General features: G+C 40.2%; 1 protein-coding gene across 2 annotated transcripts; it reads right to left on the bottom strand.

The window, feature by feature from the left end:
• Window positions 1-355: 355 nt before the first annotated feature.
• ZNF483 (zinc finger protein 483) lies at window positions 356-22,301 on the bottom strand. Of its 2 annotated transcripts, none has more exons than XM_042913206.1 (7): window positions 22,081-22,301; window positions 19,700-20,240; window positions 17,678-17,766; window positions 16,618-16,744; window positions 16,139-16,234; window positions 10,795-12,357; window positions 356-3,455 (listed from the first exon to the last, which is right to left on the bottom strand). In XM_042913206.1, the coding sequence occupies exons 2-6, from the start codon at window positions 20,085-20,087 to the stop codon at window positions 10,808-10,810; spliced, it is 2,250 nt and encodes a 749-aa protein (XP_042769140.1). In that variant the 5' UTR covers window positions 20,088-20,240; window positions 22,081-22,301; the 3' UTR covers window positions 356-3,455; window positions 10,795-10,807. The 2 variants fall into 2 exon arrangements, with proteins under 2 accessions (XP_042769140.1, XP_042769141.1); XM_042913207.1 differs by lacking the exon at window positions 22,081-22,301 and adding an exon at window positions 21,566-21,635.
• Window positions 22,302-23,554: the final 1,253 nt, after the last annotated feature.

The following is a 23,554-nucleotide window of genomic DNA, read 5'->3' as shown; positions in this document are numbered from 1 at the left end:
AAATATCCTGGAATCCCCTAAGAATTCTCTATAGTGACCTGGGACACCGTGGCACCCATTTGGGACCCATGTATATAATGCTCCACATTCTGGCTTTCTCTGCTTCTGGGACCTCCAGATGGTACAGCTACAAAACACTGGAATGCAACACAATGTAGGATACCTGCCTGGGAAATGAACGGTTATCAGTTAAGCACTTTGATCTGCTGGGCTCTCTGTGGCTAGTGCTGCTTACTCTGACTCTGTACTGTCCAATATGGTAGCTGCTGAAGGCTTCTTAGGACTGCAGGTACAGACAGTGCCACATTCTGAGGCTTAAAAAACTGAAGCAGAGTCAATGTTTTTCCATTAAACACAACTTTATTGTTTTTGTAGAACTACAATTCACTTTAACTGTTGCATCGCATAGGATGTTGTACTGTAATGCTTGTAGAGGGACGTGCATTATTTCTAGTATTACAGATAAACACTTCAATCTACACAGTTATCAACGGATTGTTTCAGTTCAGATGATTTTCTTCTATGCACTGAAAGAACATCACAATGTGTTTACTTGGGCATGTTATGTAGCTAGCACAAGTTAAAGCATACCTATGCAGACAGCACAGTTACAGTGACATCTATGCAACTCCTAACCACCAACTGAGATACTATTTTAATTGTAACTTTTTTCTAAATAAAAAAATAAGGGAAAATATTTAAATTTCAAAATGAAGGCATGTTACTGAGGCAGAATTCAGTGCAATACAGAAGCTAGTACTACAACTAGTACAGGAAAGACAAAAGGGGAGAGGGTATAGTGCACAGTCGATGAATGGCCATTGCAACTTACTGCAGGCACAGCAAAATGAAGAAGCTGTTTGTTGTATACAAATGTGTTAGATACAGGAGACAGTATTTAAGACAATAGCTAATATTTGTCATTTTCAGCAACAATCTAGTGAGTTTAAGTATTCTAACAGCAAAAAAAAAAAAAAAAAAAATTCCACAAAATTAGTTATATGAAATGAGCAATTTCCATCAAAAAAATTTAAACAGTTTTTAACAGGATTTTGAACTTGCCAACTTGGCCAGCTATACAATAGTTGAATTCTTTAACACACACACAAGAAATCTTAGATGGAGAGACGATAAAAAGAAATTATGGTAGTTATGGTAATTTAGTTAGAAATTATGAAAGACTTAAAAAGACATTTACAAAAATTGAAATTTTCAATTAACTCTCTAAACAAAGTTGTTCATAGAATACAAGAAGTTTCTAATACTATCAAAGATCAATTGATTTAAAATTCAGAAAGTTCCAAGTATTTACTTTTAGCTTTGGATGAGTCATGTACTAAGACAGTGCCCATTGAAAATCTGGTACATTCTGTCTCAAAGAACATCCAAATTTACAAAGAAATGTCAATTCATTGCCTAAAAACTCAAACTCATGACAGGTATTTTTGACATTTTTCCATCTGTCAAAGAAGAATTTCAGCTAGAGACAGAAAAACGAGTTTCTATCATAAGAATGAGACTCCAGCTATGTTAAGTCAAAAGACCAGCTGTATTAGAATTTTAAAGCAAGAGAATGATGTTTCCCTCATTGCTTTGTTCCAGTGTCTGATAACTCTTGAAAATATTTGTGTTCAGTTTTCTCAAGGAGACTCTTAAAGAGAGTCAAGAATACAGATGTTAAAATTCTTCAGTATATAATGCGCAAATGCTATAAAATTATCATTGCCAGGTTATGGAACTGGTGAGGATAATGTTTTTAATGATCTTGTGTTCTCTACCAATGTTCCTTGGTTGAGTTAGAAAAGAATTTTTACAAAGATTTCCTGTACTAGGAATTTCAATTTAAGGTTTTCTTAAAATGAAAGGAATGCTTGCCATATATTCAAAAATCATGGACAAAAAGTGGCAGTGTGATTCATATTTCTCCTTAACTGAACGCTGCATGCGAATGAGCTAAATATGAAACTCCTTAGAACAAGAAAAACTTGTACCTACTTAGGTAAAATAATTTAGTTAAAATTGAAACACTTCATAATACAAATTAAAAAATGACAATTTTACACATTTTTCTAACATTGGTCAATATGTAAATTTTAAATGTAATCAATAGTATTCTGTGGAAGTTGGCTGCCAAAAAAGAAAAAGGCAAATGTGAAGAATGGTTTGTTGATTGGATAAACTTAGTTTTATTTCCATTTCATGCAATATTTTGCCAAATTTGATGTTCACGATACTGAGTGGACACAAGAGTTAGTGAGTTTACTTAAATAATTTTCAAAATGATTGCTTTTGCTTCAAAATCAAATCAATTCTTTCAATAAAACAACGAGCAGTTTTGTCAATGTGGATGCAAGTATCAAAGTAATGTTTTTGATATTTGATCCAGTTATTGGAAAACTTTAAGTACATTAACATCAAGATATGTTTGGAAGAACTAGGTGAATCTACTTTTCAATGCTAAGTTTTATAAATCTAAATATAGATCAAGTACTTCAAAGGAAAAATTTAGTGTATGAATTAAGATGTGCTGCAACTTTTATACAATTATACACTGGGTTTTGGAGACAATGCAAAAAATATGTCTCGTCAATTTTTACACTGGTTGTATGTTGAAATAATATGTCTCTAAAATATATTGTTCACCTCATCTGCTTTGCTTTTTAAAAGCAGCTACTAGAAAATTTGAAATTACATGTGTGGCTCACATTATGCTATCGGACAGTGCTGCATGCACTAAATGAAATACCTTCCAGTCAGCTCTTTAGAGCCCTCTTTTTTTTTTTTTAATTTTTTTTTTAATGTTTATTTATTTTTGAGACAGAGAGAGACAGAGCATGAATGGGGGAGGGTCAGAGAGAGAGGGAGACACAGAATCTGAACCAGGTAGAGCCCTCTTCTTAAATGTGAATAGTCAAAGCTCTCCAGACATTTGAGGAAAGCCTCCAATGTGAAAGAGAGAAAACAGGTTAAAAGCAACTCGGAGCAAAGACAGATAATGCAGGGAGCAGAAGAACATGGAATAAAGACACTATATTAGCATCCTCAGAGAAAAGAAATTCACCCATGAAACAAAAAAGGAAAAGAGAATCAGAAAATGCACTTAGAATTATAAATGCGACAACACAAATAAAACATTCAAAACACTTAGTAGTAGAGTTGCAAGATAAAGCTAACGAAAATTTCCAGAAAGCAAGATAAAGATCAAAGACATGAAGGAAGTGATGACAGGGAAGATGGCGGAGAAGGAAGAGCCAGGAACCCATCTGTCCACGTAGACAACAACTGTACTGGAAAAAGGTAGCTAGTGATAATTCTGGAATAGAGGAAGTCTATTTTAAAACTTACAGCTCCCAGGGGAACTCTTGACTGGTAAACTGCAATGATTAGTGGTGGATTCTAGCCTTCAGGACAGTAGGAGCCACTCATTCTCTATTGGCCAGCCCAGGGGGAGGCAGCTGTGGAGACGAAACCCACATCTGTAGTTGGGCTTGCTGGTGCCAGAGGAAGTAATAAAAACCTCTGTCTCTAAATGTCGGAGTGCTGGGTTCGGACTGTGGGTGGCCGCTTCTGATCATGAAGGAAGAGCACAGAAGCCAACTACCATTCTTCCAACCCCCACTGGCTCAAGTAGCTTCCAGAGGATTAAGGGACAGGACCTGGGTTTTTTTTAGACATTGAGAAAAAATTTGATATATGGGAGAATTTAGAATACCATGGACTCCTCCCAGGGAAATACAGAGTCAGAAGAGAGCTGAGAAAAGCTTAAGCATTCACAGACTGATCCCCAGCACAGAGACATGCTAAGACAATAAAAAAGACAACTCTGAAAAGAGGGAAAGCCTGATTTCCAGAGCTACCGTACTGTAAGATTCAAATGTTGCGTTTTCAACAACAACCAAAAAAATCACAAGGCATACAAAGAGACAAAAAAGTATGACCCATTCAAAGGAATAAAATAAATCAACAGAAAATGTACCTTGGAAAGCCCAGAGGTCACACTTGCCAGACAAGACCTTTAAAACAATGGTCTTAAAGATGCTTTGAGAGCTAAAGGAAGGTTCTGATGAGTTTGGCAAATCCAGTGAGAAAAATGAAGATTCTTCAAAGAGAAAAAACTAGGGATTATGCATCCATTAATTACTACTTTAGAGGAATGCTCTCCTTGGTCTCATTTTATACGGGACATCTTGACAAACATCTTGAATACCAATGGCAAAAAAACCCAGAAGAGCTGCAGATATTTAGCAAAGCTTGTAGATTATCAGAACCACTCTGTAGGGGTAGAGACCTGAAGACTCTAACCTGGAAGGACCTCTCAACCTTAGAACCTATGAGAGAGAGAGCCCAGCAGAGAGATCTCACCAATGTTCTCAGGGTAGGAAATATTTTGCTAGTAATTTGCAACTTACTAAGCATCAGATTAACTCAAGAGAGACATTTCACAAGTGCCCTGGTTTGGGGAAAAGATCCCTTACATCAGATCATAGAGACATCCATATTTCCACAGAAAGGAGAGACCCTATGAACGTGCTATCCTGTATAGACAACAATTTGACAGTGTATTTCCAGAATCTTAAAATTTTTGTTTCTCTCTTTGCATCAAGCTGTTCCACAATGGAGAAACAATTCTGAGGAAAGCACAAAACAAAAAAAGCAGCAAAAACAGAAGTTCTCTATCAGCAAACACATGCACACATGAAGAACCTCTACTGGTTCCCCACTGCCCTGGTAACAAAACACAAACTCCTCACCAGGGCTGGAAAGAAAGGTCTTTACAATGCAGGGCCTGCACCGTGGCAGCAAGGAACACAACGGACTCCTATCCCCAAGCACCAGAGCCACCTTTCCTGGGTGTTCCCACGTGCTATGTTTACATTTCATTTTTAGCAATGAACACAGTTCATTTTCGCTGTTAAATGCAACCATATTGTGACCTGCATCCTACCTGCCCTCCAACACACATCAGTCTTACACAGAAGACTGGATTTCTGCAGGAATATTCTGGGGAATATTCATTCATCTCTTAAAGTGCACTGTATATATGAAGCATTAATAAACGTAGCATTTGTGAAAATGAACCTAGGCATATCTCATTTAATTGTGCTTCACAGATAGTGTGTGGTGTTTTTTGTTTTCACAGACTGAAGATCTGTGGCAACCTGTGTTGAGCACGTCTACCAGCACCATTTTTCAAACAGCATTTGCTCGTTTTATGTGTCTCATTTTGGGAATTCTCAGAAAATTTTAAACCTTCCCATTATTATTATAGCTGTTATGGTAAACTATGATCAGTGATCTTCAATGTTACTCATGTAATTGTCTTGGGGTGCCAAGAACCACACCCACGTAAGACAACGAACACCAACGATAAACGCTGTGCAGGTTTCTGACTGCTCCATCGACCCTCTGTCCCCATCTCCCTGTCTTCTGGCCTCATTATTCCCTGAGACATGATACTCAAATTAGGCCAATTAATAACCCTCCAGTGGCCTCGAAGTGCTCAAGTGAAAGAGTCACACATTTCTCACTTTCCATCAAAAGCTAGAAATGATTAAGCTTAATAAGGCAGGCATGTTGAAAGCTGATAGGCCAAAAGCTAGGCCTCTTGCCCCAGTTAGCCAAGTTATGAACACAAAGGAAACGTTTTTTGAAGGAAATTAAAAGCAGCGCTCCCGTAAGTACATGAATAAGAAAGCAAGGCAGCCTTACTGCTGATATGAAGATCAAACCAATAACATTCCTTTAAGCCAAAGCCTAATCCAGAGCAAGACTCTAACTCCCCTCAATTCTCTGAAAGCTGAGAGAGGCGAGGAAGCTGCAGAAAGAAAAGTTTGAAGCTAGGAGGGACTGGTTCATGAGGTTTAAGGAAAGAAGCTGTCTCCTTAACAGCAAGCGAAGCAGCACATGCTGATGTGGAAGCTGCAGGAAGTTATCCAGGAGATCTAGCAAGACAATTAACGAAGGTGGCTACATTAAACAAACGATTTTCAATACAGACCAAACGGTCTTATAAGAAAACGCCACCTAGGATTTTCATAACTAGAGAGAAGTCAGTGCCTGGCTCAAGGGAAAGGCTAACTCTCATTTGGTGACTAATGCAGCTGGTGACTGCAAGTTGAAACCAATGCTCATTTACCATTCCGAAAATCCTAGGGCCCTTAAGAATCACACTAAATCTTCTCTGCCTGTGCTCTATACATGAAACAACAAAACCTGGATGACAACACAACTGTTTACAAGATGGTTTTGTTTTGTTTTTTGAGAGCGAGACAGCATGCGCGTGCGAGCGGGGGCAGGGCCATGGGAGAGGGAGAGAGAATTCCAAACAGGCTCCCTACTGTCTGCACAGAGCCCCACGTGAGGCTCAATCCCATAACCTTGAGATCATGACCTGAGCTGAAATCAAGAGTCGGATCCTTAACTGACTGAGCCACCCAGGCAACCCTACCACATGGTTTTTACTCAATTTTCTAAGTCCATTATTGAGATCTGCTCAGAAAAAAAAAATTCCTTCAAAGTATTACTGCTCAAAGACAATTTACCTGGTCACCCAAGAGCTCTCACGAAGATGTATAAGACTTGTTTTTATCACTGCTAACAGTATCTACTCTGCAGCCCCTGGATCAAGGACTAATTTCAACTTCCAGGTCTTATTATTTATTTAACACACACGTTTTGTAAGGCTATAGCTGCCACATATAGTGATTCCTCTGATGGACCTCGGCAGAGTAAATGGAAAACTTTCTGGAATGGATCACCATTCTAGATGCCATTAAGAACATCTGCTTAGAACTAGAGACTCTATTTTATACCACTAACGATAGCCAAAATGGTGGAAACAACCCAAATGTCCGTGGATGGATGAATGAACAAAATATGGTACATCCATACAATGGAACATCATTCAGCCTTGAGAAGTAATGAAATTTTGACACATGCCGTATCATGAACCTTAAAAACATTATACTAAGTGTAAGAAATCAGACACAAAAAGACAAATATTCAAATTCAGAGAGACAGCAAGTAAAATAGTGGTCACCAGGGGCTGTGGGCAGGACAGAATGAGGAGTAACTGTTTAATAAGTGTCCATTTAGGATGACAGAAAAGTTCTGGAGATAGACAGTCATGAAGATTACACAACAATGTGAATGCACTTCATGCCACCGAATTGTACTCCCAAGAAGGGCTAAAAGGCTCAACTTTATGTTCTGTGTATTTTACCACACTAAAAACTAACTCAAAAATAAGTAAATAAAAGTAGACTCACTGACAGGAGAAGCTTTTATCTTGTCCTGTGAGCTGAAAGAAGTTTCTTCAACAGAAACTCCGGAAGAAGAAACATTTTTAAAAGCAAGATCTGCATTTTAAATTAGAATGTCTTAAAGGGCTGATTTTAATACCCATCAATGTATATAAAAAGCATAAAGTCAAATACTGGTTAATAAAAACAAATCTATAAGGAATCAAAAAAAGTTTAAAATCTCTTGATGAGCTGATAGGGCATAAAAATGAATTTAAGTACTTGGAGGATGGCCCGGATCAAATATCCTTTAGGCAATTACACAGAAGTAGTTACTGAAAGCAAGCTTTTGATAAATACCATGCAGCAGGGTTTGAGGTCTCTCTCTGTGGCTAGTACATGGTATTTAGAGAGTTCATACTGGAGAGAAGACTTTTACATAGACTAAAAACCATGACAACTCAATAAGGCAATTTTTTAAATGGAAAAAAAAAACACTTGAATAAATATTTTCCCAAAGATTTATAAATAGTTAAAGAGCGCATGACAAGACTCTCACCATCATTAGCCACCAGGGAAATGCAAATTAAAACCACAAAGAGATACCATTTCAAATACCTAGGAGGGCTCTCATAAAAACAGATAATATAACCAGGGTCAGTGAGGATGTAGAGACACCTGACAGACTCAAGGCTTCAGCTGCCTCATCAGTTAGAAATTATTATTCAGACTCTGTCAATGAAATTCTTAAGAAATAATCCACTAATATCTACACACTCTATTCCTTTGAGGTGTAATTTTACAATGAAAACTTAACTGAAGAGTCACTCTGTATGATTTTTACATTCTTTTCCGGAATTTTTCTGTCAATGGAATCTCTTTAGATTTTAGGATCTGTATTTCCCAGATTGTATGGGACCATACAGTGCTGCTCAGAATGCAACATGATGTACTCGCTTGAGAAGACAATTTGGCAATTTCTTAAAAAGTTAAACAAAAATTTACCAGATGAGTCAGCCACTCAGGCATCTACCTAAGAAAAATGAAGACATGTCTACACAAAGACTTACACATCAATGTTCAAAGCAGCATTCTTTTTAACAGCCAAAAATTGTAAACAACCCAAATGTCCTTCAACTGGTGAATGGACAAAATAGGGTATACCCATAAAATAGGGTATTATTTAACAATAAAAATAACGGACTGATACGCTATAATATGAAATTAGAAACATGTTAATGAAAAACAAAAGACCACATATGACCCCATTTGTATAAAATGTCCAGAAAAGGCAACTCTATGGACAGCGTAAACTGATTAGTGGTTGCCTGGGACTAAGAGTAGGCATAGGGATTAACTGTAAACAGGCACGAGGGATCTGAGGTTATAAAATGTTCTAAAAATGGATTACGGTGATGATTGCACAACTCAGTGAATCTGCCAAAACTCAATTATACCCTTGAAATGACTTTTATATGAAACTTACACCCCAAAAAACTTGTTAAAAAAAACTACGTTCCAGATTCCCAACAATGGTATAAAACATCCTCTTATGAATGTTGGAGAATGTTGGTAAACATCCTGGAACAAGCCTCTTCTCAAGAATTTTAAATACTTCCCTTCACATACTCTATCTTTTCGGAAAAAAAAAACCAAACCAGGGTTTATGTATGTTCACAAAAAACACTGAGACCAGATTGAATGATTCTCATAAACCATATTCCTTTCATGGCTAGAATGTCTCTGGTTGGTCCACTGAGCAATTAACTATGCAGATCAATTTACCACTCAGCAGTATCTGAACTACAAGCTTTGGGGTGGGGAGAGTTGGGGTACAAGGAAGAAACCAACAGTATAATCCAGAGGTAGCATTGCAAACCCACACCTATTAAATCACAGCAAATATTGCTGAGTCTCCAGTAAGCATGAAAGATCTTCTTCCATAAGCCAAAAGTTTTCTGGTTTCATTCTCTTTCATATAACAGCTGCCTCAAACTTCAACTTGAGGAACTTTTTAGTACCACTGTTGAATCAATAGGGCACCTCCAGAACCCTATCACCTGAGACGTAACCCAAATGGACTCAGGGTTCTAGTTCCTTTTCCAGTTAGAAATTGTTATTCACACTCCACCAATGAGATTTCTAAGGAACAATCCACTAGTATCTGCACACTCTATTCCTTTCAGGTCCAGTTTCAACAAGAAAATGTAACTGAAAAGTTATTTTTTTGATTTCTACATTCTTTTCCTGAATATCAGTATCAATAGAGTCTCTTTAGATTTTAGAATCTGCATTCTCCAGATGGTAGAGGATCACAGTATCAAGTTCCTATAGTGGGCAAGTCAGGTCCTATAAACGAGAGAACTTGGCAAGTAGAAGAGTGGATTCCCCATGTAAAGGCAGCAGGCACCACCCCAAACCAGCTGACTACTCCACTGAAATATGGGCCAGTGTGGTCACCCCTTGCAATTTTTCAAGGCAAGCCTTTATTTTTTTAAATATGAAATCTAATTTTTAAATGGTGACAACTCCACCAACACACATACACACACCCCTTATCGTGCAGACCAACGAAACCATATCAAATGGCCCATTCTTAGCTCGTGACCTTTGCCATACACAATGTTTGCACTCCAATTACAAGGAGCTATACTTACTATAAGCAAACTTTTAAAAAAATATAATTCTGTTTTGCAAAAGACAATCCATCCAGAATAGCTCTGCTTTCAGCACCCATTTCTTCCCCTACCACCCCCCTCCCCAGCCCCCAACCTATTTTCCGAGGACTGGTACTCTCATGGCTGAGATGGCTCCCACGCATGCCCTCTAGATTCCTAAGCCCCTTACTCAAAGTCCAGAGGAAAAAACAGGTTGGGAGACTTTGTCCAATTAAAACGCTCCCTGAAAACACACCTGCGTGAGCTTCACTGACTTGTTCCTGCTGACAGTCTAGGGATTTGGCATCAAGTATTCCAAGAGTATACTTCGTTCTCACTATGCTAGAAGCTCAGGCTCTTGAGTAATTTCCTACCACAGAAACTTGAAAATTCCAACGAGCCAAGTGTTTAGCTTATTCCCACAGCTTCAGAGAGGATCAGAGGTAAACTCAGAAATCATGAGCCTCAGCCACTTCATTGTACCAGTAAAGAAACTCAAATTTAGAAAGGGCAAATGACATGCCCCAAGGCGATATAGCGAGGTGGTTGGCAAACTGGAACAGAATTCGACCAGTTCTTGCTAGAAGCTAAGAGAAACCTCTTGAAGAGAAATGGTTAAGTGGGTCTTGTGCACTGCTTCTTGCTTTTTAAATCTGCATTTGGCCTTTTAGAATCATTGCCCATCTCGCCTGCGTTCTTCACTTTCAATGTGACTTGACCAACCCAAATTAGGATTTGCCAAAGAAGTGTGCATGGGAAAAAGTGTTTTTCCTAGCTGCCAACCCATCAAAGTTGTGGCTGCAGATCAAGGCTGTGGTAGTTTACACCCCAGGTTTTTAACAAGGGACAATTTGGTGAGATTCCACCACCCCCACCCCCCACCCGCACCCCCTTACAGTATTTCAAGAACTACTCTCCAGAGTGAAATCCCCGATGTCTGATGAGGCCTGAGTTACTCTTAAATGTCTTTTCACATTCGTTACATTCATATTCTCTCCTTCCAGTATGAATTTTTAGGTGTTCTACCAGGATTGAGCTGCGGCTGAAGGTTGCTCCACAGTAGTTACATTCATAGGGCTTCTCTCCAGTATGAATTCGATGATGTTCATTGAGAGATGAACTCTGACTGAACGATTTTCCACACTCTTTACATTTATAAGGTTTTACACCAGTATGAATTCTCTGATGACGACTGAGGAGCGAATGGGTAGGGAAGGCTTTCTCACACTGGGTACACTTGTAGGGTTTTTCTCCCGAATGAAGCCTCTGGTGATAAATGACAGATGTAAAATGGCTGAAAGTCATCCCACAGTCATTACACAAATAGGGTTTTTCTCCAGTGTGGATTCTCTGATGTCGAGTAAGGCAAGAATTCTGTCTAAAGGCTTTTCCACATTCACCACATTTATAGGGTTTCTCTCCAGTATGAATCCTCTGATGTTTGGAAAGGGATGAGCTGTGACTGAAGGACTTTCCACAATTGTTACACGTGTAGGGTTTTTCTCCAGTATGAATTCGCTGATGTTGAATAAGAGATGAACTGTCACTGAAGGGTCTCCCACATTCTTTACATTTGTAGGGTTTTTCTCCAGTATGAACTCTCTGATGTTTAATGAGGTGGGCACTCAGGGTGAAAGCTTTTCCACAATCATCACATTTGTAGGGTTTCTCTCCACTATGAGTTCTGTGATGTGGCGTGAGGGATGAACTGTCACTGAAAGCTTTTCCACATTCATTGCACATATAGGGTTTTTCCCCCGTGTGAATTCTCCTATGTTTGGTCAGGGAGGCACTATAGCCGAAGGCTTTTCCACATTTGCTACATTTGTGGGTCTTCTCTCCCATCTCAGCTCCCTCATCTTTATCTGAGGATGCATCTTGATGTAGATTTTTCCAACATTTTTCACATATAGTGCAGTTTCTTCTCTTAGTAAGGGACAAGCTTCGTGTAAAGGCTATCCCACAGTTACTGCATTTCTGGGCCTTCCTCCCCAAATTCCTCCCCATTTTCTGATGTTTCTGATGTTCAGTAAGAGATGAAGAGTGACCTAGGGCTTTCCTGCCTTCGTTACATTTCCGTGGCTTTTCTCCAGTGTGTTCTTTGCGGTTCATAAGGTCTGAATGAAAACTGAAGGGTTTCTTGCATTCATTATACTTCCGAGATTTCTTCCTTAAGTAGACTCTCAGATGTTTAATTATGTCCGAGGTTTGTTTGAAATTACTTCCAAAGGGGCTCTTATCTGGATCAAATTCCTCACCCTTACTGCCTCTCCCATGAGTTTTCTTTTGTGTGACTGCGCCTTGTGAATATTCCTTACTGCTACGCTTCCGGGATTCTCCCATTAAGCCATGATCCCCACCCATTAGGCATCTTTCTATTATTTTATTTAAAGTTGATTCATCCAGGAGAGCATCTTGATTTCGAAAGGATTCCTTCAATTCACCTCTAGGTTCACACTCTAAAAGAAATAATAAATAGGGTATGTCCTGTTGCAGTAAAGGGAGCTATCATATTTGGGACTGAAACAGGAATACAGATAAATAGTAAGGACTATGAACAGTAGGTGTGTGGCTTGCACAGTTCTCAGAATCTTACAAAACAGAGAAGAAAAAAGTAATATAGGAAAACTAGGTAAATATAGGGATTAGGAAAAATATTGAGGAAAATGAAGAATTTATGCTTTATAGTTAAAATAAAGATGCATGTTATCACCCTCATTTCAAATTTCTGTAATATGTTCAAACTCACTCTCTCTACAATCTACCCTTTTTCCAAATAATGACGACAGTGCAAACATTTATTGAATACTTAGTAAATACCAGGTCCCACATCCGGCACTTGTATTTCACTTAATCTACACACCAAGCCTATAAAGTAGGTCCTGTCATTATCCCCATTTTGTGGATGTGACAACCTAGGCACATGGACTGTAAGGAGCTTACCCAAAGTCACATGTTAAGTGGCAGATTTTAATCTAGTCTGGCACCAAAGCCCATAATTTATTTTTAATCATTTTATTTATTTTTTAGTGTTTATCAAAGCCCATACTTTTGATCCCTATACTACACTGCTTCTCAAAGCAGCCAAATAGCACTAAGTTTATAGAAAATGTTAATCACATCACAGACATGTAACATCAACTATGCTAGACTTTCACACGTTACCCCAGTCTGGCCCTATCAATCTTATGGATACACTCTACTCAGGCATCCATTCGCTGTCCCTACACACTATGGTAGTGTTCTCAATCCTATCCTCTCAGTCTTTGTGCTACCTGAAATGCAATCCCAAGCATTCACTATTCACTATTCAACTATTCACTATTACAAACACATAAATTTGACAGGGCCTAGGGTTCAAGTCCCACAATCTCCACAGCCTTCTCTAATACCATTTTCTATTTACACCCTTCTCAGAACTTTGAATTCATTTACTAGCCATCATCATTCAACTTGGCTCTTAATCATGAGATCACACTGTCACTTTCGTAAAACTATTATTATTTTAATGTTTATTTATTTTGAGAGAGAGGGTGAGCACGAGTGGGGGAGGGGCAGAGAGAGAGAGAAAGAGAGAGAGAGAGAGAGAGAGAGAGAGAGAGAGAGAGAGAGGATTCCCAAGCCGGAAACAGGGCTCAAATTCAAAAACCATGAGATCACAACCTAAGCCAAAACCAAATCAGACACTTAACCAATGGAGCCACCCACATACCCCTCATGAAACTATTTTTCAAAGCACTAACTATAAAATACAAAAATTCTATTACCCAGAAGCTAACCATTGTTAAAAATTCTGTGTATTTTTTAAAGACACTTTTCTCTATATTTTAGAATAAATTTTTTGTATACATTTAAAAATAAAACCATGTATAACGTGGTGTTACTTTTTTTCATTCATAATTCCTTCCCATCTCATGGATAATGCTTCGTAAGAATAATTTGAATCAGTAGTAATTCATCATTTAGATGCATTACAGTTGAGACATTCCCATACTGAATGTATATCAAATGATTAATATATATTCAGAAAACAGTCATAAAAGTGGAGTTATGGAACCAAGGGTAGAAAAGTTTTACCACCATATGAGAGATGATGAACACAAGTATTTGAGTCCTCCTCTCTGGTGAAATGATCTTTCTTTAGATCTTTACAAATTTGATGGATAATAAGTAGATCTGCTGCTTTAAATGTATATTTCATTGTTGACCAGTGACTGGGAAAATTTTTTCAAATTTACAGGTATTTAAATTTTAGTTTTGTCAGTTATTTTTAATTTTGTCAGCTATCTGCTCAAGTTCTTCACCCATTTTTCGAACAGACTCAGCATCAGAAAAATCAGTTCCTTGCTGATTTACTTAAGTATTTTATAAATTATAACTACTGACTCTGCTTTGTCCGTCATCTCCAGTCTGTTGTAAATAACTTTTTAAACAAGGTGTACATCTACATGATGATTCTGGGGTGGAGGGGTACATGTTTATATCATTTATATTAAACATAATATTCTTTATTTGTGTATCTATACTGAAAAGAGCCAACAGGTTGACTTTGGTTAAAATGGAATAGAGATGGGGCGCCTGGGTGATTTAGTTGGTTAAGCGTAGGACTTCGGCTCAGGTCATGATCTCATAGTTCGTGGGTTCGAGCCCTGTGTCAGGCTCTGTGCTAACAACTTGGAGCCTGGAGCCTCCTTTGGATTCTGTGTCTCCCTCTCTCTCTGTCCCTCCCATGCTCACGCTCTGTCTCTCTCAAAATTAAATAAAAATATTAAAAATAAAATAAAATTTAAAAAGATGGAATAGAGCTAAGGGGCACCTGGGTAGCTCAGTCAGTTAAGCATCCGATTCTTGATTTTGGCTCAGGTCACTATCTCATGGTTTTGTGAGTTCAAGCCTGTCAGGCTCTGTGCTGACCCTGCAGAGCCTCCTTGGGATTCTCTCTCTCGCCCCTCCCCACCTTTCTCTGTCTCTCTCAAAATAAATAAACTTAAATTATATAAAATAAAAGGTGGAACAGAGCTAAGTGAAATTATTTAATATAAAAAAGTATTGTAATAAATTATTTTTAAATGTAAATTTCATACATTTATTGTTAAATATAAAGGAAGGATAAAGAAAAAAAATGTAATCCCTCAAAGATAACCAGGGTGAACATGAAAGCTCTCCAGACATTAAAAAAAAAATCTATCTATAGCTATATATTTAATACCTGTACATGTAACATTTTTTTGCTTTTAACAAAGATGAGATTATACTCTACACGTTGTCCACTGGATGAATTCCTACTTTTCCTTCAAGATTCAACTTAAACGTGAAAAAAGCTGTCGCTCCTGTATTTCCCACTGTTTCTTACACATGCATTATTATAGTACACATCCCGTTACTAACACCTTTTGTTCTGATACCCATATTATAGCATCCACACAGATGCACTTCACAGATCTCCAACTCTGGGACACTTACTTACCAGTCCCTGCAGCTGCCCTGAATATCCACCACCACATTCATGCCAAGGCCACTTTCCCATAAGCTGCTCCCAGTCCATGGCAAGTACAGCAGGGACACTTGGGCAAGCCCATTTCTTGGGAGACTCAGGAATCTGACCGGCAGGTGATTCCAGTTTTTGGCCTTGCCAGAGCTTTTTTAAGTTTATTTGTTTGTTTATTAATTTATTTATTTTGAGGGAGAGCACAAGTGGGGCAAGAGCAGAGAGAGAGAGGGAGAGAGAGAGTCCCAAGCAGGCTCCGTGCTGTCAGCACAGAGTCCAATGCGGGACTCGAAATCACAAACAGTGAAATCACGACCTGCGCCAAAATCAAGAGGTGGACGCTCAACCAAGTGAGCCACCCAGGCGCCCCCTTGCCAAAACTTTCTTAAGCAGCACTGCAGTCTAAGATACTTCCTACCCAACCTTTCTCCCTTCCCTCTCTCATTCACAGATGTTACAGTCACACTATGCTCTTGACAGCTCCTCTAGCCTCTTCCAGTAATCCCCATTTTCCTTCACTGAAATTCTCCCCAGTAAGTCTCTGGCATAGCTAATCACGTCTTGGCATCTACTTCTCAGAGGACCTACACCAACAGTCTCCTCACTAAAATGAATATTCCAGGAAGGCAAGGGGTATATTCTAATCACCTTTCCATTTTAGCATCTAGCCCACCCAACATTTCAAAAGCTCTTCACAAATGACTTGGCTAAACAACCGTTTTAATTTCCTTATCTGCTTTTCACCAACTCACCTGGTCTGGAGCCTTTTGAGACTTCTTTTTCCAGCAGCCATGGCAGTTCAACCCACTTAAGCTGGGAAATCAAATCTAATTTGGAAACTGCAAAGCCTGCTCATAGAGAAAAGAATACCAAATGACTGTTTTCTGCATAGAACAAAAATGTTCCAACATTCACACACAGCCTCTGGTTCTCTAGGGAAGAGAAGCTTTCACATACAGACATCAACACTGGAATATGAGGAGGAAACCAAGGAAGGTATGCCCTTGATGACAACACAGTGATACTCAACATTTCCAGTTCAATAAAGCAGAACTCTTTTTTTTTTTTGGAGAAAACATTGCAGAAAAGTACATTTTCAGAACACACTTTTAGGATCAGTCATGGTCAACCCTGCATGCCCAGCCAAAACAGTTAATAGCATTTACCTTTCAATAATAGTGAACAAAAAGATACACAGCTTGTATGTTAGATCAAGAAGAGGTATCTTTACCCAAAAATTCTAGGTTCCTAAAGTTCTCCAATAGCACTTCCTTAAAGAGCTCCTTTTGAAAAGGCTCCAGTTTTCTCCACTCTCCTCTGGAAAAGTTCACAGCCACATCCTTGAATGTTATGGACTCCTAATGAACACACAAAACACAGTCTTTTTGCATCGGCTTAACATTCACAGGTTCTGGGGATTAAGAACTGGGTGTACTTTTGGGAGCCATTATCAGTCTGTTTTAGCTGTATTATTTACTATTGTGAATAAGAATTTTTTTCTAACCGATAATTATTGGTCTATAGAAAGCTTATCGACTTGTAACCAGCCACTTTTCTCAACTATTACAAGTTTTAGTACTTATTCAGTTGATACCCAGAGGTTTACAAATAGACCATGTCATCTGCAAATAACACACGTCTGTCTCTTTCACACCAATACTTACCTCATTTCCTTTTTACCTTACTGCATTGGCTAGAATATTCAAGAAATGCTCATTAACAGCAGCATGATTAGACAGCCATATCTTTTTACAGGAGAGTTGCTTTTTGTTTTCCAACACTGTTCAGCTAGAGTTTTACTGTGTTAAGAAAATATAACCCTATTTCCACTTGACTAATTTTACCCAGAATAATTTAAGAATTTTAGTAAAAATATTTTGTTGGTTTTTATAATTTTTTTAAATGTTTATTTATTTTTGAGAGAGACAGAGTGCGAGCAGGGATGGGCAGAGAGAGAGACACACACAGAATCTGAAGCAGGCTCTAGGCTCTGAGCTGTCAGCACAGAGCCCAAGGCGGGGCTCAGACTCATGAACCATGAGATCATGACCTGAGCTGAGGTCCGATGCTTAACCGAATGAGCCACCCAGGAGCCCCACAGAGCTGTTATTTTCATTAGAGTCAGACTTGTGACAAATTCTGGTAACTGAAATAAAATAGCATCTGAAGAATGAGCTCGAAGAATGTGAAGAAAAGGGAGACTGTCTTCTTTACTCTAATATTTTTATACCACTCTGTAGGAGCTCAGTAAGTATTCACTAAAGAATGAAAACCAGTGAAGGGAAGCTTACCCGGGACTCAGCACTTGGAAGGACAGAAACCATTTTATTTTCTTCAGGGTTCTCCTCTTCAGAAATAACAGACTCTTGAGAGGCTGGATCTAAGAAGGGGAGAGAAGAACACTCTGGTCTTTCAAATGTGTTCCTCACACTAGAATTTCTTACAGGTCTCTCTGGATAAAAACGTCAGAAGAAACAGTTTTTCCCTACTCTTTAAAACAGAGATAAAAGCCACAGATACACTCTTTTAAAATCCAAGCTCTTTCCCCTACCCCATAAAAAAGCCTTTCGATTCCTAAGCTCACAATAACTGATTTCATTCAATCCATACATCTACAGTTTTATGAATTTAAATGGCATACTAATTATTCTTTTAAAATATTCATAGGATGTTTTAAGGTAAAAAAGCATTTTGTTTTATGTGTTAATTTGTTTTCTTCACAGTCCTAGCACAATGCCTTGTAGAGTCATTTATTGAATGACAGAACCAAGATGGTCTCAGGAACAGACCCTTCTTCTGGGGTCACCAGCAGATTCCTAAAGACTGAAATCAGGAAGCCAAACTATCAACTAAATATATTACATACCTGGCAATGTCAACAGCTCTTCTAATAAGAGAAAAGTATTTTTAAAAAAAATTTTTTTTTAACGTTTATTTATTTTTGAGACAGAGAGAGACAGAGCATGAACAGGGGAGGAGCAGAGAGAGAGGGAGACACAGAATCTGAAACAGGCTCCAGGCTCTGAGCTGTCAGCACAGAGCCCGACGCGGGGCTCGAACTCACGGACCGTGAGATCATGACCTGAGCCGAAGTCGGACGCTTAACCGACCAAGCCACCCAGGCGCCCCGAGAAAAGTATTTTTTAAATCATGCTTCACTTTCTTATGAAAAGAATTTTAGGCAGCTTATTGATTAGACAATCAACAGAAATTAAGAATCAGAATTATATAATCAAAGAGAAAGAAGGGACGATTTTAAGGACACTGTTCTTACAGAAGGCTAAAGCAATCAATTCATGAACTTCTTTACTGCAGGGGCTTCCATATAGAGGCCCTAATTTTGGAGAAGCACCACACTGCAATGACAGACAAGTGAGAGGAAAGTCAGGAAACCCAAATGTTGAATATACCTTTAGCTGTGCAAGCACAATTCAAGTCTGTGGTGGTAAATGCCACTTCTGTGGAACTCTGGGTAGAATACAAACTTGTACATATGTATTGAGTCTTACAGTAACTCATATGTTACACATATTTGGAACATTGTAGGATATTAGAGGGATTTTATAAAAGCTGAACCACATGCCCTCAAAGGGCTATCCACCCTAGAAGTCTTTTTATCCATATCTTACAATGATAAGTTATAATTCATAGTTTATACATTTATAATAATGTAGGCATAAAAGTATAAGTCAGCTGTTCCTCCCTTAAGGCTGTGAACTGCATTATCTAATAGGGTAGCTGCTCACCACGTAAGGCTATTTAAATTTAAGATTCAATTCCTTATTTGCCTTCGCCACATTTCATATGTTCAATTTGAAGAGCAAAACCATGCAGAACACATTTCCATCATTGCAGCTATTGGGCAGCCCCGTTCTGGAAACGTGCTCCTGCACCCGCTGGAGGCAGAAGTTGAGGCCTGGGCAGGATGATATGCTTGTGACTCCAAACACATTCAGATAATTTCCTTCTCTCCCATGTTCTAAGAGTCCCTCTTACTCAAGGGGAAGAGGAAAGAAATTAGTATTATGCCTTGACCTGTTTAACCCTCACAAAAGACTTAGAACAGACAGGAACCCTTTTTTTACAGATTAAAAAAAAAATGAAAGTTCAGAGAGGTTACATAGCTTGCCCAAGATTCTACAGTAAAAGGTGAGGCTGATCCAAACCTGCTCACCACGTGAGGCTGATCCAAACCCAGTCCCAACCCCAAACCTGGACTCCTATTTTAGCAATCAACTGCTTTCTTTGGAGGAGTTTACTTTCACACCTTGAGGAAATTACTCCCTCTTCCTCCCACCATCTATGATTCTCACCTTCCTTTTCTTCAAGTGTTTGGGTCAAATCCTCTATGAGGGTCACTACTTCCTCACTACTCTCAGGACGTTGTGACTTTACCCATATCCTGATCTCCCCAGGCAAAATGGTCAGGAATTGCTCAAACACCAAAAGCTCTAAAATCTGTTCTTTCGTATGGATGTCTGGTCTCAGCCACTGAATGCAGAGCTCCCAGAGCTGATTCAGGGCTTTTCTGGGTCCAGCCACTTCTGAGTAACAAAACCACCTGAACCTCTGTCTAAAAGTCTCTGGGTCAGTCGCGTCTCCTCTCCGGATAGCTTCTTGATCCCCAGGAGTATCCATTCTTAGGACCTTGTTTGGTTCACTTGAGGCCAGAGTTTGAGGGTCCGGGGAGATGGCTGTCATCTCGTCCAAGGTACTACAGCTTGCAAATGTATCACCAGCAGGAATACAGTCCCCTTCAGACTCTAGGTGAATTAACAGTACAGTCCACCGACAGGCACTAGGGACAGCAAAATATCAAGGGTTCCAGGCATTCAGCTTATGGTCTTGCAGAAACTGTCAAGAAATAAAAGATATTAAATAGGTAAAACAATTACTTCTAAAAACATTGTTCTTGGTATGGTTCACAGACATAAACATACGGAGAGGCCAGCAACAGCCCTGCCCAACTGCTACATTAAAGAGCAATTTTCTTTGTGGGGGAAAGGCTGGGGAGTTAATTTAAGGGTAATTAAAGATACCCACCAAGAAAACGGTTTCTTCAGACTAAAGACTCTTCATAAGCAAAACACATCAGAAAAGGCACACTGCTAGAAGAGAATCCAGTCACAAATTTATTCTATTCCTCCTGTCCTGTTGCAGTGAATGGCCACATATTCCCAACAGGTGTTCAACTCAGAAGCCCGATTTCGTATTTGCCTCTCAAACTTCTCACGTAATCAACAACCAAGTTCTGGCAGTTTTATTTCTTAAAAACCTCCCCATTCTACCTTTTTTTTTTAAATGTTTATTTATTGTTGAGACAGAACATGAATGCGGGAAGAGCAGAGAGAGAGAGGGAGACACAGAATCTGAAGCAGGCTCCAGGCTTCAGCTGTCAGCACAGAGCCTGATGTGGGGCTGGAACTCACCGACAGCAAGATCATGACTGGAGCAGAAGTCGGACCCTTAACCAACTGAGCCACCCAGGTGCCCCGATCCTACTTAAACTACAAATGTACAGGTACCTTCAATCCAGTCTCATGCTGCAGCCTAAGGATCCCTTCTAATTTGCAAAATAGGGACCTATCACTCCCCAGCTGTCTCAGGGTGAAGTTCAAATGCAGAGGCCATGTATTGATGATCTAGAGACCCTGCTCTGAGAACCTCACCTCTTGAGCTCTAGCTGCCCCTGATGGATGCTGCAGCCATAAAAAAAAACAAAAAACAAAACAAAACAAAAACTATATCCCCTTTCATCCTTCGCACTAGTGCCGTTCCCTCTCCTAGAAATGCTGTCTTCTTTCTCTCCTACCAAACCTTTACTCATCCTTCAAAACGACTCCTTTCAACTGTCAGCTCTTGCACAAAGGTTTCTCTGATGCCCAAGTGCTCTTTTGCACGGAGCCCATCGTGTGTTACACGCATGCTTTCATTCTGCAAATAACTGAAGATCAGGAAACTATGACAAGCGTGGAGAGATCTGGTGGGGTCCTCACACTCAGAGAGCACCCAGGAGATGAAAATACAGTCTGAGATGTACTACATTGCGGCAAGTGAAAGCCCTCTCCTCCTATTGCAAGTATACCAATAATTCCCCCACCTCTGAGCACAGAGCCCGGCACACACGAATGCATGACGTCATTTATTCCTTCGCCAAATATTAGGCACCTACCACGTACCTGACGCCGCTCTGAGCACCTGGGGCTCTGTGTTGACTAAGACACTCGTCTAGGTCTCCAGGGAGCCTACAATAGAGGCTCCGCGAAAATGTGACGCAGGCAGGCAGAAGTTCTCAAAGGGGGTGGGGGGCGGCTGAAGACGTGGTTATCACGACTGGAGGAGGAGTGCTAGTGGTACCTACCTAGCGAGTAGACCTAGGGATGCTGCTAAACATCCTGCAGTCACCGCAATGCTCCCTTCCCCCACGCACACACATAAAGGAATTTTCCCGCCGAAAAAGTCCGCGTACCCAAGTTAAGGGAGTATGGAAGCAGGGAGGGGATGGAGGAAAGCTCCGTCATTCAGGACAGTGCCCACCCCCCCCCCAGAAGCTGCAGCATCGGAGTGCACTGTGAGATCGCTCGGCTCCCCACCCACCCACCCACCCCACCAAAGATGCACCCAGCCCGGGTGCATCCTTGCAGCCGGCGACCTGGCCGCGGCCGCCAAATCAGGGGCCCGGGACAACCACTACCTGCATCAGCACCCGCAGTCAGGACCAACGCCACCGCAATGAGCTTCTAGAAGCTGGTCCTGCAGGAGCTGCGCGCGCAAGCCCGCGAAGAGCCACTGCGCCTGCGCAAGGGCGCAGAACTACGATTCCCGGAATGCGTTTGTCCTGCTTTGCGAAAGTCCTGTGTTTTCCATAGGCTCCCACCTGGCCTGTTGCGCATGGTCATTGGGAAACGGCTGGTGGGCTCGGCCACAGAATTATTGCTGCGCCAGAGGCCTAAAGGCCTAGAACCATCTCAGGTTTTCAGATTTATGATGCTCGGTCTCCTAGGTAACCTCAAACCATCCCTCCTCCTTCCTCTCCCTACCCTTCCCTTAAATCCAGGCTGGAAAAACCCACTGCAGAATGCATATTGGTGATGCATTCTATGTAAGCCATAATTAATGCCGCAACGCGAATTTAACAAATATTAATTTTATGACTTTCACACCTGCCACCATGGTGCAAACCACCATCATGCCTCCCCTGGATTATTGCAATAGCCGATTGAATGCACTTTTCTTCCCTTGTCTATTCTTTACACGGCAGCGGGAGAGATGGTTTAAAAACGTGAAACAGATTATGTCCCTCCTCTGCTTAAAACCCTGAAAAGGTTTCCCATTTCACTCAGAGTAAAAACCCAAATTTTAACAGTGGCCTACAAAGCTGGTTAGAATCTGATGGATCACCCATAACCTCCCTGACCTCTTCCTGGACTTCCCTGCTCCAGTCACAATGGCCTCCTTGCTCTCTCCTTCCAACCTGCCTGGCATTTCTGGCTGCATGCTCTTGCTGTAGGCAGCTATATGGCTCACTCTCCTACCCTTTCGTATCATATCTTCTTGGTGAAGCTCTCCCACCACCACAATGCTTAAATTGGAACCCATCCATCTCCACTCCTGTTTCCCTTCCTAACATATAATTTTCTAATTTGTTTACTACTTATTGTCTGTCTTGTTTTGTTTTTTTGTCTGCCTTCTTCACTAGAATACCAATTCCACAAGAGTAAGGATTTTTATCTTTTATCTTGTTCCATGAGAAACAATCTCCAGGCCTTAAAACAGTACCTGGTGCTTAGTAGGTGGTCAGTAGATTTGTTGAATTTAGAAATGGGTGCTTGCACAGATTACTGGGGACCTTGCAAAAAGGGCTGAGGAACTCAGGAAGGATTGTTTGGAAGGTTCTAATGACTAGATGGCTTTTGGAAGGGTGGAGTGAGTTAGGAGAGAAAAACATTCTAGACTGAGAGAGCAGGGTGAGTCAGGGCCCTGAGACTTTAAAAGACAGAGCAGGCTCAACTAAATGAACCACTGGGTTCATCTCACAGGCAGCAAGGCAAGCTGAAGAAACTGCCCACAGTCAAAACGAAGCTATCCCAGTCCCAGGTCTGAGTACATACTCTTCTCCTCTACCCACCTCTCCTTGTCAGGCTGAAAATGGGACATCAAGGAGAAGC

Source organism: Panthera leo, chromosome D4 (genome assembly GCF_018350215.1).
Source record: "Panthera leo isolate Ple1 chromosome D4, P.leo_Ple1_pat1.1, whole genome shotgun sequence".
Classification (NCBI taxonomy): domain Eukaryota; kingdom Metazoa; phylum Chordata; class Mammalia; order Carnivora; family Felidae; genus Panthera; species Panthera leo.
The sequence above is the reverse complement of the archived record's forward strand: the minus strand, read 5'-3'. Positions and strand labels throughout refer to the sequence as shown.